Source organism: Protomyctophum bolini (genome assembly GCF_963924005.1).
Source record: "Protomyctophum bolini genome assembly, chromosome: 9".
Classification (NCBI taxonomy): Eukaryota; Metazoa; Chordata; class Actinopteri; order Myctophiformes; family Myctophidae; genus Protomyctophum; species Protomyctophum bolini.
In genome coordinates this window covers 16,457,533-16,473,329 of record NC_137870.1, presented here as the reverse complement: position 1 = coordinate 16,473,329, position 15,797 = coordinate 16,457,533, and the positions used below count along the sequence as shown (strand labels likewise).

The 15,797-nt window shown below is 44.7% G+C and overlaps 1 protein-coding gene across 1 annotated transcript in view; it reads left to right on the top strand.

Annotated features, from left to right (window-relative positions):
• The window catches only part of gucy1a2 (guanylate cyclase 1, soluble, alpha 2), a gene marked incomplete at its 5' end in the record, with an annotated part of 54,680 nt that overhangs the window by 13,059 nt on the left and 25,824 nt on the right, over positions 1 to 15,797 (top strand). Inside the window, one exon of the mRNA XM_080772843.1 lies at positions 4,076 to 4,953. Coding sequence (XP_080628969.1) covers positions 4,076 to 4,953 — 878 coding nt within the window. The remainder of the gene's footprint in view (positions 1 to 4,075; positions 4,954 to 15,797) is intronic.

Sequence of the window (15,797 nt, the reverse complement as noted above, 5' to 3'; positions counted from 1 at the left end):
ACACTGACTGCTATTTCTAGTGCGTGCGCACACACACACACACACACACACACACACACACACACACACACACACACACACACACACACACACACACACACACACACACACGTGGTGAGGCATTCCACAGCCCCCTGATAGTTAATTTAACCACTTAAAACCTATAGTGCGTACCATGTACCAACATTACATGTTTCTGGTACGAGACTACATGATGACTCACTTTACAGAAGGACAGTGCACAGTGATCTGTGTTTGTAAACATTCATTCCTCATTTGAACAAAAAGAGCATTACACCTCACAACATTGGGGACATGTCTCGACCCGTATGACTGGTCAGAAGATGATTTCGCTCTGCCACTCTGCCACCACCACTATGACCAGACCACCACTTAGGGCTGTATTTTGCGTGTCTTAAGTACCAGGTCTTATTCCCTAACTTGAGTAAACTAAAGACCTGGAGGCGTGATCAATGCCATTTGGCTATTCTGAGTGGCCAAAGAGCATTGATCACGCCTCCAGGTCTTTAGTTTACTCAAGTTAGGGAATAAGACCTGGTACTTAAGACACGCAAAATACAGCCCTTTAGTGTTGTACATATGAGGTTCAAAAAGTAGCAGATCTTTCAAGCTTGTGAGTCTGCTACTTTTGATGCTTTCCTGTGACGCCGTATAGAGCGTCGCAGTCCCGCCCCCTCGAGAGACCCGGAAGATTTTCCTCATAGACTTTTCAGAAAGTATTTATTTAAAGACGTTTACACCGCGGACAAAGCCAACTGTTGTCGTGACAAAATCATGACAATAAACACAATGTTTTTTGTTGTTTTTCTTCTTTGTAATTATTTGTTTGGTCCAAAATATTGTGTTTGTTGTCATGATTTGTCACGACTCGAGTTTGCTTCGTACGACGCTTAAAAGGTCTTTAAATAAATACTTTATGAAATGTCTATGGGAAAAATGGGGATTCATTTCCTGGGCCTGGCGTCGTCATGTAAGGGGGCAGGACTGCGACAATCTATAGTGTGCTCCATTAGTGCGTTAATTTACGAAAGTACATGACAAAGTTAGAATAATGCCCAGACAGCAACGATATATAACAAAACATATAAACATGTGAACGGATGGTACCGTATCTGTATGAATGGACGTCACACCAGGGTCACAGCCGCATGGCGTGTGAATGCACTGCAGACAAAATACTGACCATGGCCCGCCGAGGCCAAATTCCTCCGTTTGCGGTGGCGAATGTGCCAGAGCAGAATGTGACGCACATGGAAATCAATAAAATGGAGTGGTTGTGGTTGTTGGTCGCATGAACGCTCATTAATTAAAATTAATGACAGATGAATGAAGGTCAACCACACACACTTCTTTGCTATTGCTTGGCGCCTGGTCAAAATTCACCGAAGTTGAACTGGACTGGGGCGGGACTGCAACGCTCTATACGGCGTCACAGGAAAGCATCAAAAGTAGCAGACTCACAAGCTTGAAAGATCTGCTACTTTTTGAACCTCATATGTACAACACTAAGTGGTGGTCTGGTCATAGTGGTGGTGGCAGAGCGAAATCATCTTCTGACCAGTCATACGGGTTGTGAGGTGTAATGCTCTTTTTGTTCAAATGAGGAATGAATGTTTACAAACACAGTTACATCACTGTCCTTCTGTAAAGTGAGTCATCATGTACGTAGTCTCGTACCAGAAACATGTAATGTTGGTACATGGTACGCACATGTAATGTTGGTACATGGTACGCACCCTGGCAGGGTGCTGTGGAATGCCTCAACACGTGTGTGTGTGTGTGTGTGTGTGTGTGTGTGTGTGTGTGTGTGTGTGTGTGTGTGTGTGAAGAGACACTTTAAACGGGCCGTAAACAAGGAAGTGAAAGGAACAGGTCTAGGATCGCTGAACAAGGAAAGGCCAAGAAAAACAAATATATAATAAAAATGTATTACAGCAATCTCGTTTGATATCATTAAAAAGGACTTAAAGACGTGTAGGCCTATACACGTCCAAGGCCTCCCATGGTTTGATAAGAAAATTCGTGTAAATACTTAGCATAATTAGTGTTAAAAGCATAGCTATATATAAGAGCGGTGGTGGTAAAAGTACTCACATTTTAACTACCATAAATTATGCGTTTTTGTAAAGTATGATCCCATTCATTTTAAAGTAGGGGTATGCTTGTAGGGCTATTAGTTCTACTGAATGATGACCTGACCTCGCTGTCCTTCCATCCAATAATAGCATTAGTTACTCCAAGAGGACATATTTTAATTAGCTGAAATAATGCCCTCAAAACAGGTCTGTAGAAACCAATGAGTGTCGATGCAGTTATTATTATTCTATGGTTGAAAGAGAACCGCAATTCCCAGAAGTCAGTTCAAAATGAAACCAAAACAAACACAGATGGTTTGAGCTGCGGGGCTCTGTCCTACTCTGCGGGTGGACATACCGCTCCACCAGTGTTGCCTTGTCCGCTTATTATAAGCGACTTTGGGCTTCTCTTTATTTAAATTAACTTATATTGGTAGTATAGCAGCTTGTGATTATTTTTTAAGTGTAGTTGCTTATTTGGGCTTGCTTCAAAAAAGAAATGTTATATTATTATTATTTAAAGTAGCTCTCAGATATCATGTCATTGATCCCCCCAATATTTTTTCAAAAGTCTTCCATCTTATTTCAAGGTTTTTTGAAAATAGCAGATCTACAGTATACAGGTTTAGTGCTCACGTGGCCTATAGTCGCTTGTTTTCTTAGATCTTGTTGCTTTTTAACTCACACAATCTGGCAACACTGCACTCCACCGCCAGCATTTTAGTCATAACCTGTACCCACAGTGCACAGCTGTGTAACTGCCAACGCCTAATTTATTCTCTGTTGTACAACATGCACGTGTGTGAGAGAGTGTACATGTGCTGTGAGTGTGACCTTAAGCAAACTCAAAACACGGGAGTAGTTCACCCAATAATTACTTATTTTCTATCAGAGATTTGTTTGTTTTTGTCGCAATCCTGAGTACAGCTCTTCACGGGCCCCCCGATTCCGAAAATACCCGAGATCTGCATGGAGCGGATCTGTGTCTGTGTTTTATCATAATCACTCTGGCCGGGTCGGAATCGTATATCCTGCGGAACTCTGGTCTGTCTATCATTATGTGTAATACCCGAGTGCATCCAAGAAGACCCATACTACGTAATGATACTGTGTGTGCGTGCGGCGCAACTGCGACACGCTGCAGTGGTGAAAGAGAAACGCAATGAAGTGATGTTTAACTTGTGCAATGTTTTAGGCTGGTTTAGGATCAGATTACTGCTGCTGTGCAGCGCAACAAAAATAAAAGTTGAGCTACGCAATGCATGCATGGTTACCATACTGCAAGGCAAGCCGGCTGGAAATGCCTGCCAGACTGAATTGAATTGAAAACAACGGAATATAATCATTACTGGTCGGGTCTCTCGGAATCTCTAAATTATAAGATCTCGAACCAAATTTGTCAAGGGTCCATCCAGGTTAGGTTTTAACTTTTCTTATTACTTGTGCAACCAGAGCGCGCAAGTAATAGTTTCGCCCGGCTTGTATGCACCGTCCCAGCCAACCCGCCACTTTTGATGCGTATGCAAATAAAACTGTGCCTGATTTGCTGGGACCAGATTACATGGTGTGTACAGTATATGTCCATCAAATTGTGCCTGATTTGCTGGGACCAGATTACATGGTGTTCGCAAGTAACTAGCTCTCAATGATAACGTAAGAAATATGTGTATTAAAGGACCCAATGCCAGAGTGTAATTGGCCATTTATGGCCTACTAGTGTGCAACAAGCAAGTATGCACTCGACAGAGTGCAGTTCTAGTTTGAAAATGTTTTCGGTCAGAATCAGATACAATTTCACAGATCCATTCCAGGTTTTGGGATTTGTTTTCTTCTTCTGTGGACATAAATAACTATTAACGACATAATTACTCTTGCCGTGTGTGTGTGTGTGTGTGTGTGTGTGTGTGTGTGTGTGTGCACGTGCGCGCGCATGTGCATGTGCATGTGCATATATACATTTGCGTGGCGTATCCTTACAGGCGTGCCATTCTGCGAGCTGCGTGAGCGCTTCGGTGAGGAGTTCTTCGGCTTCTGCTTCGAGGAGAACGAGCGCGTGCTGCGCGCCGTGGGCAGCAACCTCCAGGACTTCTTCAACGGCTTCGACGCCATCCTGGAGCACATCCGCACATCCACAGGCCGCCGCGTCTCCTCCGAGAGCCCCTCCTTCCAGTGCGAGGACCCCCGTGAGGAGGGGAGGTGGGGAGGTGGAGGGAGAGATGTGGCGGGAGAGGGAGGTGGAGAAAGGGAGGAGGAGGCGCAATCCCGGGTGTTACTGCTGCACTGTTTTAACCCCGCCCCCGTGGTGGGGCTGGTAATGCCCGGGCTGATCCGAGCCGCCGCCCGGCGGATCTTCCACTCCGAGGTGGAGGTGGAGGAAGCCCCGCCCGTCACGCCCCCATCACCCAATGAGGACGTGGAACACCACTCCGCACTGACTCCTCCTCCTGCGTCTCCCGCGGTCTCGCCGTCCTCCCCCTCCCCGACCTCCGCCGCCCCGGTCGTCTGTTCGTCCTTCCTCATCCGGGAGACCTCGCCTCCCCCACCGCCCCCGGCCAACGTGCGCCCCCCCCTTGCGCACTCCACGGACCCCACGGACCTGCGCATCGGCCTGGCCACGTTCTGCCGCGCCTTCCCCTTCCATCTGGTGCTGGGGCCCCTCATGGAGGTGCTGAAGGTGGGGGAGGGCCTGCGGAAGCAGGTGCGGCTGGAGCCCTACCGGACCCTGGACTTCCGGGACGGCTTTGAGATCGTCTCGCCCCGGATGGAGCCCTCCTTCCGGGGCATCCTGCTGAGGCTCGCCTCGCCGTTCACCATCCGCACCAAGCCGGAGTCCACGCCGGCCGGCCCCAAGGAGAAGGTAAGGGTCTCAGCTTTCTATTGTTGCTGTCTACATTTTTTAAGGGCGTCGCACAAAAGTAGCATAATGTACCATCTGATCTACCAATGTGATGCGTTGTGAGCTTGTAGATTGTCTATCTAAACTTTTAACTTTTACTCTTTAAAACTAAGAAAAAAGTTTTCGACGGGAGACCACTAGCCTGGCGGTTCACAAGTCTCAAGGCATTGCAGTCAGTGCACCTGCCTTGTCTTTATTTTTTATCATTAGATTTTGTTCCTGAGAAGTAACAGTTTTGGACATGGAGATGATGTATTCATTAGTGGGAAAATATCCAGACCGCGATAGCTACTCTCCAGTGAAACAAAGTGGCTTTGCCTCTAAATGTTTTCCTTTTTCTGGCCAACTGATGGCCAACTTGTTAACATTTTGTTCTGTCAGTTGCGTTCCATACAATTGGAATGTCCAGCAGGAAACTTGGCTAGCAGTAATACCCAGACGACGCTTGTTGCCATAATAACTACGTATGTTGTGTCAGAATACCAGTGAAGTGTGTGACTATGAATGGTTAAACCCAAGCTGAAGGTCTCCAATTTGAATAAACACTCCATTAATCTCTCTAATAAAATAATTCTGCTTCTGTGTGTGTGGACTGGGGAAGATATTTAGTACAGGGGGCACTTGCAAGCTTTTGCATGAGTCATTCCACATTCAAAATATTTGCCTACACTCTGAAATCACTACTTGCATGTCGTGTTTATGTTTCCAGTATTTCTGCAATCCCCCCCACCATATCGGATCTTTAACTGCTCACATTACAGCTGACAGCCTCGCTCTTTCATCTCACAGTCATTGTGACATTCCACTTCCAGAGAAATAAGGGCACTCGGCCAAAACATGAAGTAGATGTTTACATGTGTACAGCTGTCCCAATAGGTTTTTGTAGTTCACTCCAGTGTTCATGGCAGCAGCTGCAACCCCAGAGCAGCAGATATACTAACAGGACATGTACAGTATACCAAATAGCAGTCAGACTGTCATATATTCACATGAATTCACACCAATTCACAGGCATACAAGAAAGACGACTCATTCTCATCGTGACTTGTTAGTGTGTGTGTGTGTGTGTGTGTGTGTGTGTGTGTGTGTGTGTGTGTGTGTGTGTGTGTGTGTGTGTGTGTATATAGACCTTCTGGGTTACTTGATGGGGTTCCAAATGAACCTGGGAGGGTGTGTACATTTCTACACAGTCAGTCTGGGAACCCATTGTTTTGCCCTCTAAAAAACAGCATTTTTTGCAGAGTTGGACCCAAGAGTATTTCTCGAAGATGGATTGTGTTGTGTCAGATGAAGGCCAATTCCTCTGTGTACCATTGCTTTCAAGCTGTCTCTAGCATAATGCTATGCATACTAATAACCCAGGTCCTTTAACCAGACATATGCTATACATACTAATAACCCAGGTCCTTTAACCACACATGTCTATTCTTGGGGGTGGACACATTCACCCCAAAAATAGAAGATCTACAATGTCAAATGTGTGCTTGTAGCTTGTAGATCTGCTATTTAGGACATTAAGGTGTAGACGTAAAAAGCCACCTGAGTACATTTGTCGTCATGTCCATTTCCATTTCACTAAGACTAGTGTGTTTAAGTGGTTAAAAGGACAGACCAAGCTGTCTCTTCTCCCTGTGCAGTATTTAGAAGGTTCTTTAGTTTCAGACCAGCTCAGTGGCCTTGTTAGTGTGGTACGAGGTGTATTTCCGTAGGATTTCTTTGCTAAAAGTGATTTTTTAGCTTTTTTGGCTTTTATAGGGACCAAACTGTCAGAAAATGATGGGGTTAAAAATTTCCCACCCCTTATTTGGGGGGTCATATATTTTAGGACCTCCCATAATAGTACGCCAGACAATTAATGTCCGATTTTCATAATATTAGGGTTGTTTTATAGGTTTTTAAATATTCTGAGTTGATACACAGTAGCCAGAATAATATTTTCTGACTTTTGCTTGGGGTCTTTCTTCACACGGGACCCGCCGGACTCATCTCAGTACTCATGTAAAAAAAAATATATTTTAGCACAATTTCTTTTTTGACGCCTCGTACCACACTATGTGGTTAGAATGTTTGCCCTGAGATTGGGAGGGCGGGTTCGATTCCCTGGCCGGGTCATACCAAAGACTATACAAACTGTGCCTCTCTGCTTGACACTCTGACTTAGCATCAAGGGTTGGGTTGCGGGTACGTTCCTGTGACATAATAGCACCATGTCCAGGGGGTGAACAGTAGAGTAGTCTACATCAAGCTGCCTCACGCTACAGAAACAGGAGATAGGCTCCTGTGCCTGTGGGCCTCGGCATGGCTTGCTTTGGTTTCATAATGATTAGGATGGTATAGATGCAGAGGACATTATTCCATGTATGTACAGTAAGTAAAAGTAAGCCTTGCTGAGCCGTGTGGCTCATACTGTATAGGGCAGGACTCAAGAGCCTATTATATACAGTATCTCCTATTTCTGCAGCGTGATGCGTGAAGTTTGTGTCACAGTTGGAGGTGGTTCATTGTTTTAACCACTGGCTGAATGCACGCACACAACCGCACACCAAATCCCACTAGGTACTTTGTATATTTGCTTATTTTTTTAGATTAGTTTTTTTCTGTACAATAACGCTTTTCTGGACGGAGTGCGAGGAAGAAAGACTAGATCAAGGAGTAAGAACAGGGAGGAAGAAATGGTTTGACCTTTTCAGTAGAAAGGCCAGAGGTCACACATGGTGCACACATGCCTCACCTGTGTGTGTGTGTGTGTGCGTGCGTGCGTGCGTGCGTGCGTGCGTGCGTGCGTGCGTGCGTGCGTGCGTGCGTGCGTGTGTGTGTGTGTGTGTATGTGTCATATGCGTGTGTTTCCACCACTGCACGCGTGCCTCATGTGGGGTTGCATTGTCCGTCAGCCTATGGCCTGTGCCCTACATGTGGTCCACCACTAGTCCTGTCCTTGTCTTACCATATAGGAACATCAAGACCTACAGTATGGAAAAGGTCAACACCACAGCTCTCTCTCTCTCTCTCTCTCTCTCTCTCTCTCTCTAGCCTCTCAATTCAATTCATAGTGCTTTGTTGGCAAGAAACAGCATTGCACGAAAGGGCCTTTCTGTGTGGAGTTTGCATGTTCTCCCCGTGTCCCCTAGGGTAGGTACCCTCACAAAAACATGCAGTAAAATGACGCGTTCCCTAACTTCCCTCATGTTCCAACCGGGGAAACTCCACCCTGGCAGGTGAAAAGAAACAGTTTGGACTGGCAGAGGAAGTGTAGCGCCCATGACGCCCAAACGTTTAAGAGCTATTGATTTACCGGTAGACGGCATTTGTAGAATTGGCCTGCAGGTCTTAATAGATAAAATGTAGTTGCTCTGTTTGTATGTACAGTTGAGATCATTCTCAGCCGTTATGTCATTATGTTGTCAATGGTCTTGGAAGCACAGTTTTTTAAGCTTATTTAGCCTGCAATTGTAACAGTTACTCAACAATTGATGCTCTGCACTGGCCAAGAGTGAGATGAATGTGTGTGTGTGTGTGTGTGTGTGTGTGTGTGTGTGCGCGTGTGTGTGTGTGTGTGTGCATGCGTGTTGGTACTATTGGCCAGATGTCCCCATAAGTGAAATAGACATTGTGAGGACAATTGTTTCTGGTCCTCACGAGAAATTGTTGTTGCATTGTTTTCTGCTATTTTTTGGCAATGTTTCAGCTATTTTTAATGCTGTCAAAGATGTCGAAGCAGTAATACAAATGTGTGTGCACGTTTGTGTGTGTAGGTGTTCACGTGTGTGTGTGTGTGTGTGTGTGTGTGTGTGTGTGTGTGTGTGTGTGTGTGTGTGTCAGTACAAAGACAATTTTGACATTGGCGCCACTTGTACATTCTCTCTTTGTCCCCCCTACAAAAATGTCCAATGCACTGAGGGAGATAATCGGAGTGAGATAGCTGGAAAGAACAATGGATGGCGAAATGGAGAGAGAGAGAGAGAGAGAGAGAGAGAGAGAGAGAGAGAGAGAGAGAGAGAGAGAGAGAGAGAGAGAGAGAGAGAGAGAGAGAGAGAGAGAGAGAGAGAGAGAGAGAGAGAGAGAGAGAGAGAGAGAGAGAGAGAGAGAGAGAGAGAGAGAGAGAGAGAGAGAGAGAGAGAGAGAGAGAGAGAGAGAGAGAGAATCACCAGACGCCACAATGGACTCACCAAGACATGCTGTAATGCAGTGGTTCCCAACCTGTGGGTCAGGGCCCACTGGTCGGCCGTGAGGATATTGCAAGTGAGACCCCCAAATCATACTGGGCAGAAACCTCTTATCTCCATAATTTAAAGGACCTATAACATAACAACATAACAAATAAATAAAAAGAAGAAGAACAATCAGGCTTTCATATCATATAGGGGCTTTTGCTCTCAGGAACAGCTCAACTGATTTGGTTGTATGCGTGATGTCATCAGTATCACCCTACTGTACTTGTATAATTCCTCCTCCTCTTCAGTCTTCAGTTCGAAATGTGCATTTCCACTTTGTTTACAATGTCCAACATTATTGATTTTCCAAGCTGGCATGGAATGGAAACAAGTTGGGTTTTTATCTAGCATCAGTATTATAATGACTCAAATAATAAATAATTTGCATATCAGCTCCCCCACCACCTCAGGACATTGTAGTATTGCAGCTAAAACTGCTTCAAAGTCCAGAAAGAAATGACAAGGGCTGGTTATATCAGAGTGGTGATTGAGGCTCAAACCATTAGAAATAAGTTTGAGGGACATAGACAATATGATATTAAATATTTTTAAAACTGTTTTAAAATGCATGTTATTTCTGCTTGAACTTTTTGTGTTTTTTCGTAAAAAACTACAGCGTCACACAAAAGGATCAAACGCATATACTTTTGATGCTTTTGAATTTTCAATTCTAAAAAGTAACAGTTTTGGACACATTTATTGATATCACAATGAATGTGATATCAATAAATAAGTGTACTACGTTAGTCCTGTTGATCCTAGCTGAAAAAAGTTAATCACAACCGATTGATTGGTTATTAAATTACAGTAAACATTCTGTGAAAATGTGCTCGGCCTTTGACCGAACAAAGAACAAAGGCTCACCAAGTCCAAACATAATGAAGAATGAATGAGGAGGGGTCTCATCAAAGAGCAAACTTCAAGTGAAAAAAGCCTTTGATTAGAGGACATGGCTTTACATTTTAAAAACAATAAAATGCAAAATTTCCCTTAATGTCTGCCGCCCTGAAACAAAAACATTTGTAAACCTGGTTAGTGAAGTATGTACGATCTAAGTGGTTAGAGGTTTTCATGCTTCTCAGTTTACTTTAGAGTATAGACACCTCTAATGGTTCCATATAATGGATATAGCACAATTTGACAAATATGCTAAATAACAACTTTTACCACCATTTGTGTTTAGTGTGCAGTACATGCTGTATATTCTCCATTTGCTTTTCTTATCTATCTCTGCCTCTCCCTTCTCCTTTCTCCCATGTTTTATTGAATCCCATGGCCTTTCATCTATTATTACTCCTGTCTTCACGCCGGTCTGGTGGCAATAAGGTTGTCGACTTAATTCTGAGAAATTCCATAATCTGTAAGATCTAAGCATAGGGAAATCAAAACAATAAAATAAATCATGGACAGTGGTGTTTAGAGGATGAGGTGGTGCCAACTGATGGTGCACATACTGTACAAACACCTGATACACACTGAAACATTTTCATGTAACTTTTACTATGAAAACATTCACCCAGACTGACCCATTATTTTCTGTGCATCATGAACACATGCATGGATGGTGTGCAACACGTGTGGCGAATTTGAAGACGGTGGGGGGAATGTTTCTCAAGTTACGTGGATTACAGACGTACGCACATACAGTATGTACACACAGAGACTTTGTGCATTCATAGTTAGATGGAGAAATCCCGTCATTTAACGTGCATCTCAATGGATGGACGGGTTCGGTGGGGGACTTAGCGAAGGGCAAATTGATGCCTCCCCACACACGTTTCTGTGTGTTGTATCCTATAGGCCTACTCATGCACCTACCAGTGAGAAGCCCCCACCGGGAGGACACAGCTCTCCCGTCCTTTCCCCCCCCGTCCAACACTCCCTACTGACAGGTGCCGCCTCCAGCCCATATAGGAGGAGTACAGTATGTGCAGTGATATCACCCTCCCCGCCTGGCTTCCCTCCCTGACCACGGGCCAATTGTGTTCGTGTATAGACGCTCAACAGATCTGGGATTTGAACTGTGCGGTGGTGGGCATGCAGGTACTTCACCACTGTGTCACCCGAGCACCCAATGCCTTCCTTAGGGTAAGCAAAACAAGTGTTCCTTCAGTGGGGGAAAACAATAGATCCACAAAAAAAAACGGGTTGAAAGACTTCCGGGGGAAGGAACACTTTCTGTCATAGTTTATTACCAGGCCCTTTGTCCTCATTGTGAGTTGTCGTGACAAGCGTGGGAACGAGGTTAGACTGAACATTGAACATTTAACAGTGTTGTGTTGTTGTTGTCACAAGGCGGACAGCTGCCACGCTTCCACTTGGAGTTGTGTCCGGGGGTCATTTATGGGAAATGCCCTGATGCTTTGATCCTTTGAACAAACACATCATCACATGGACATCCTTTTCCCTCTCTCTCTCTCTCTCTCTCTCTCTCACTCTCTCTCTCTCTCTCTCTCTCTCTCTCTCTCTCTCTCTCTCTCTTTCTCTCGATCACCCACATTTCTCTACATGCCCTCTCCATTCCCCTCCCTCCATTCTCACTCCTTGCATTTATTGCTCTCTCTCGCTCTGCTTTCCCACATACTCACCTCCTTTCCCCATCCCCATAACTCTCTCTCTCTCTCTCTCTCTCTCTCTCTACTATGAGGAGTTATACGGGGGGCGAGGGGGGTGGGGGTTTGGAGCTCGACCAGCTTACTGAGTTAAGACAGAGACACAGTAGACAAAGTAGGCCAACATAACAGCCCCCAGGGCTGTGTGTCATTCTGAGCATGTGTGTGTGTGTGTGTGTGTGTGTGTGTGTGTGTGTGTGTGTGTGTGTGTGTGTGTGTGTGTGTGTGTGTGTGTGTGTGTGTGTGTGTGTGTGTGTGTGTGCGTGTGCGTGCGTGTGCGTGCGTGCGTGCGAGAGAGAGCAAAGACAAGAAGAGCTTGTAAGGAAGGCAGACAGTAGAAGGGATGGATGGATGGATGAGATCAACTCATGAAGTTAGTGTAGGAAAGGCTTACGGCCCTTTCTGCATGCCTATACCCTTTATCCTTATTTGCCATGTTTTACTATATCTTTCTTAATTTATTTTTTTGGTGGGGGGGGGTTTCCCTTTATTGATAGACACGTAGTAAAGGTTGTCGGGGTCTGGACTCAAACCCGCAACACGCTGTCAGGTTGGATTACCAGCCTATGGTCTGTATTTTGCGTGTCTTAAGTACCAGGTCTTATTCCCTAACTTGAGTAAACTAAAGACCTGGAGGCGTGATCAATGCCATTTGGCTATTCTGAGTGTCCAAAGAGCATTGATCACACCTCCAGGTCTTTAGTTTACTCAAGTTAAGACCTGGTACTTAAGACACGCAAAATACAGCCCTATAGCCCAAGATAGTATAGGCCGGCCCAGGCCTATTTTACTATCTTGAAAAATAAACTTTAAACGTTGTGAGCTTGTTGATCAGTTATTTGAACTATTTAAAAATGTTTTTTTTTCTTTTCAAAACAAGATACCTTATAAGTCCTTAAACACATTTTCAGATGGGTTTGGGGGTTCTTGACATGGAAATGGTTGCACAAAATGTTTAAAAAACACATTTTGTTTTAAGTTCACAACGATGCAATGTGCTGTGAGTTTTTATTTTCAAATATCCGCTGCATACTATATATATATATATATATATATATATATATATATATATATATACCGGTATATATATATAGGGTCAAAGTATAGTCCAACTGAAGCCAAGCCCAATAAGCAACTATAGAAACGAGGCCAGAAACATGCAGTATTTACAAGGGACTTGGACCTTCAAACCAGTGGTGATCCGTCAGGGCCAGCAAGGCCTTCCCTGCTAGCCCTAGACATGCCTGATGCAGAAATGTATATTCTATAATAAATATTTATTTCCCCCAAATGTATTGTATTTATTTTGCTGCCATCATTGCACTCTCTCTCACTCAGAGAGGGTGGAGGCGCTGCTTCCATTCTGTGCAGGTACAACAGTGCTTGTTTTTTTTTTTTGTTCTTTTTGTCCGGGTAAAAATATTTTAAGTTAAAACAAGTTAAAACCGCTCGGGCATTCCTCGGTCTCCATGGAGACAGCTGATAGTATATGTCAAGCGTGCGGGGGCGCAGTGGCCCCTCCCCATTTGGCCAGACACAACCAAGCAAACATCTGCCCACATCGTCCTGCGGTACTGTCGCTGCTTTAATCTGTTTAGCACTGTGTGTGTGTGTGTGTGTGTGTGTGTGTGTGTGTGTGTGTGTGTGTGTGTCGTGCGTGCATGCGTGCGTGCGTTTGACTGTGTGTGTGTGTGCGTACATGTGTGTGCGCACGCTCACTCGAATGTTGCATCTGCCTACAAATAGCATAACACAGCATTTTTATTTATTTTTTGCCAGTGACTGTTACTCATTTGGGGACTTTGGTAAGGTGTGTGCGTGTGTGTGTGTGTGTGTGTGTGTGTGTGTGTGTGCGTGTGCGTGTGCGTGCGCGTGCGTGTGTCCGTGTGTGCAGCGTGCGTGCGTGCATGTGCATATGTGGATGTAGGCTATATGCATTATGCAGGCCTAGGAGAGCCTTGTGCTATAAATAAAACAGGGCTGCAGTGTGCGCACTGGCGGAATAATCTATCTGACACTACAGAGAGAGAGAGAGAGTAAGAGAGAGATGTAACGTTCGAACGAGGGATGAAAAAGAGAGCGAGAGAGATGGAGTGTGGAAAAGGAAGAGAGTGTTACGTTGGAGAGGAGAGGAGAGGAGAGGAGAGGAGAGGAGAGAGTGGTAATGAGAGGATCAGAAGTGACTGGTGTGTCCACGGGGGCTGAGCTACTTTTCACTTTCTTTCAGTCATTTAGCATGGTGGTGGCAGTGTTCATTCCAACCACTGCTTTTTTTCACTGACACAAGCTAAATAGAATCTAAATAACAAATTAAGCTATGATGACTAAAACTATGACTAAATATACTGACAATGTTGTCAACAAATAAAAGCTAGACTAAGAGGGACTAGTGGAGAAGAGATCCAGCAGAACTAAGACAAGTCATTTTATGCATGCTTGGTTGTGTGCCAAATAGCCGTGAGCTTGTAGATCTGCTACTTTCGGCACACAGCCGAGTATTAAATCAAGCATTTCAGCGCCATCACGGGCCGGCCCGATAAAATACATTAAAATCGACTAAATCAACTGTAGATTTAGTCAACTAAAATCTCATGGTATTCAGCCCTGTCAAGGGCAGGTAGCCTGGTCAGATTCATGGTTACCTTTTGTACACTCTCAAGGTCCTGACAGTTGACACACTAAAAACCCATATGTCCATGTTTGGTTTGCCGGTGTCCCTCTGGTGTCTGAGAGAAAGGAAAAATGACATGTGTGCATGAGGGAGGTTAAGGAACAGAGAGAGGCCTCCATGTGATGTGGTTGTTCAAAGGATCAAAGCATCAGGGCATTTCCCATAAATGACCCCCGGACACAACTCCAAGTGGAAGCGTGGTAGCTGTCTGCCTTGTGACAACACAACACTGTTAAATGTTCTGTTAAGCTCTATCCCAAGCTTGTTTTATGCCCCAGAAAGGGGACACTAGAGTTCACGTAGAACCCTCTAGACTAAGTGTGCTTGGATCGCTTATTTTCCGTCTATACCAAGAGCCCTATTTTCGTCATCATTACGCCTTATCCTTAAACTCATGTTCCTTCAAAAATATTGTTGCTGCCAGTGTTTCAGTTAAGTGGTTGAAGACACTGTCACTTTGTCACTATTGTCACTGTCCGTGGTGCTGGTCTGTTTACCACTCATCACCTTGTCACTGTCCGTGGTGCTGACCAACAAGCAATGTAATGAACCTGCTGCAAATATAATTTTATGCAACTTGTGATGTGTGTGCAAAGTTGCACACTTTTTGAGTATGCTTAGGCCCTGAAAAACTACATCCATTATCGATACAATAATATTTACAGTTTTGTACTGGTGCAGTGCTCGGGCCCTAAATATAAAATGAAGGTAATACAATAAAAGTAAAGTAAATTAAATAAAGTAAATTTCAAACCTATAGCTAGTAAAAATAGAAATGCTTTTGAAAGACTAAAGACATTGTTGTTGCACACTTGTCGGTGCATATGGAGAAACATATAAGTCAGATTTAAAAACGAGAACACGCCCCCAGTGCCCACATATACGTAATTCTACCTATAAAGGTCGGGCGGCCCCAGCATGTGTGTAAAAGTTAAAGGTCAGGGGTTTACCCAGCATGTGTGTAAAGGTTAAAGGTCAGGGGGCCCCAGCATGTGTGTAAAGGTTAAAGGTCAGGGCCCCCCCTCATGTGTGTAAAGGTTAAAGGTCAGCCCCCCCCCCCCCCGCATTTGTGTAACGGTTAAAGGTCAGGGTGCCCCAGCATGTGTGTAAAGGTTAAAGGTCGGGGGGCCCCCGCATGTGTGTAAAGGTTAAAGGTCGGGGGGCCCCCGCATGTGTGTAAAGGTTAAAGGTCGGGGGGCCCCCGCATGTGTGTAAAGGTTAAAGGTCGGGGGGCCCCAGCATGATGATAGAAGTAATGCTTTTATGTTTTTTAGCAGCATTCTGAACAAACTGGAGTTTATGTAAAAATGG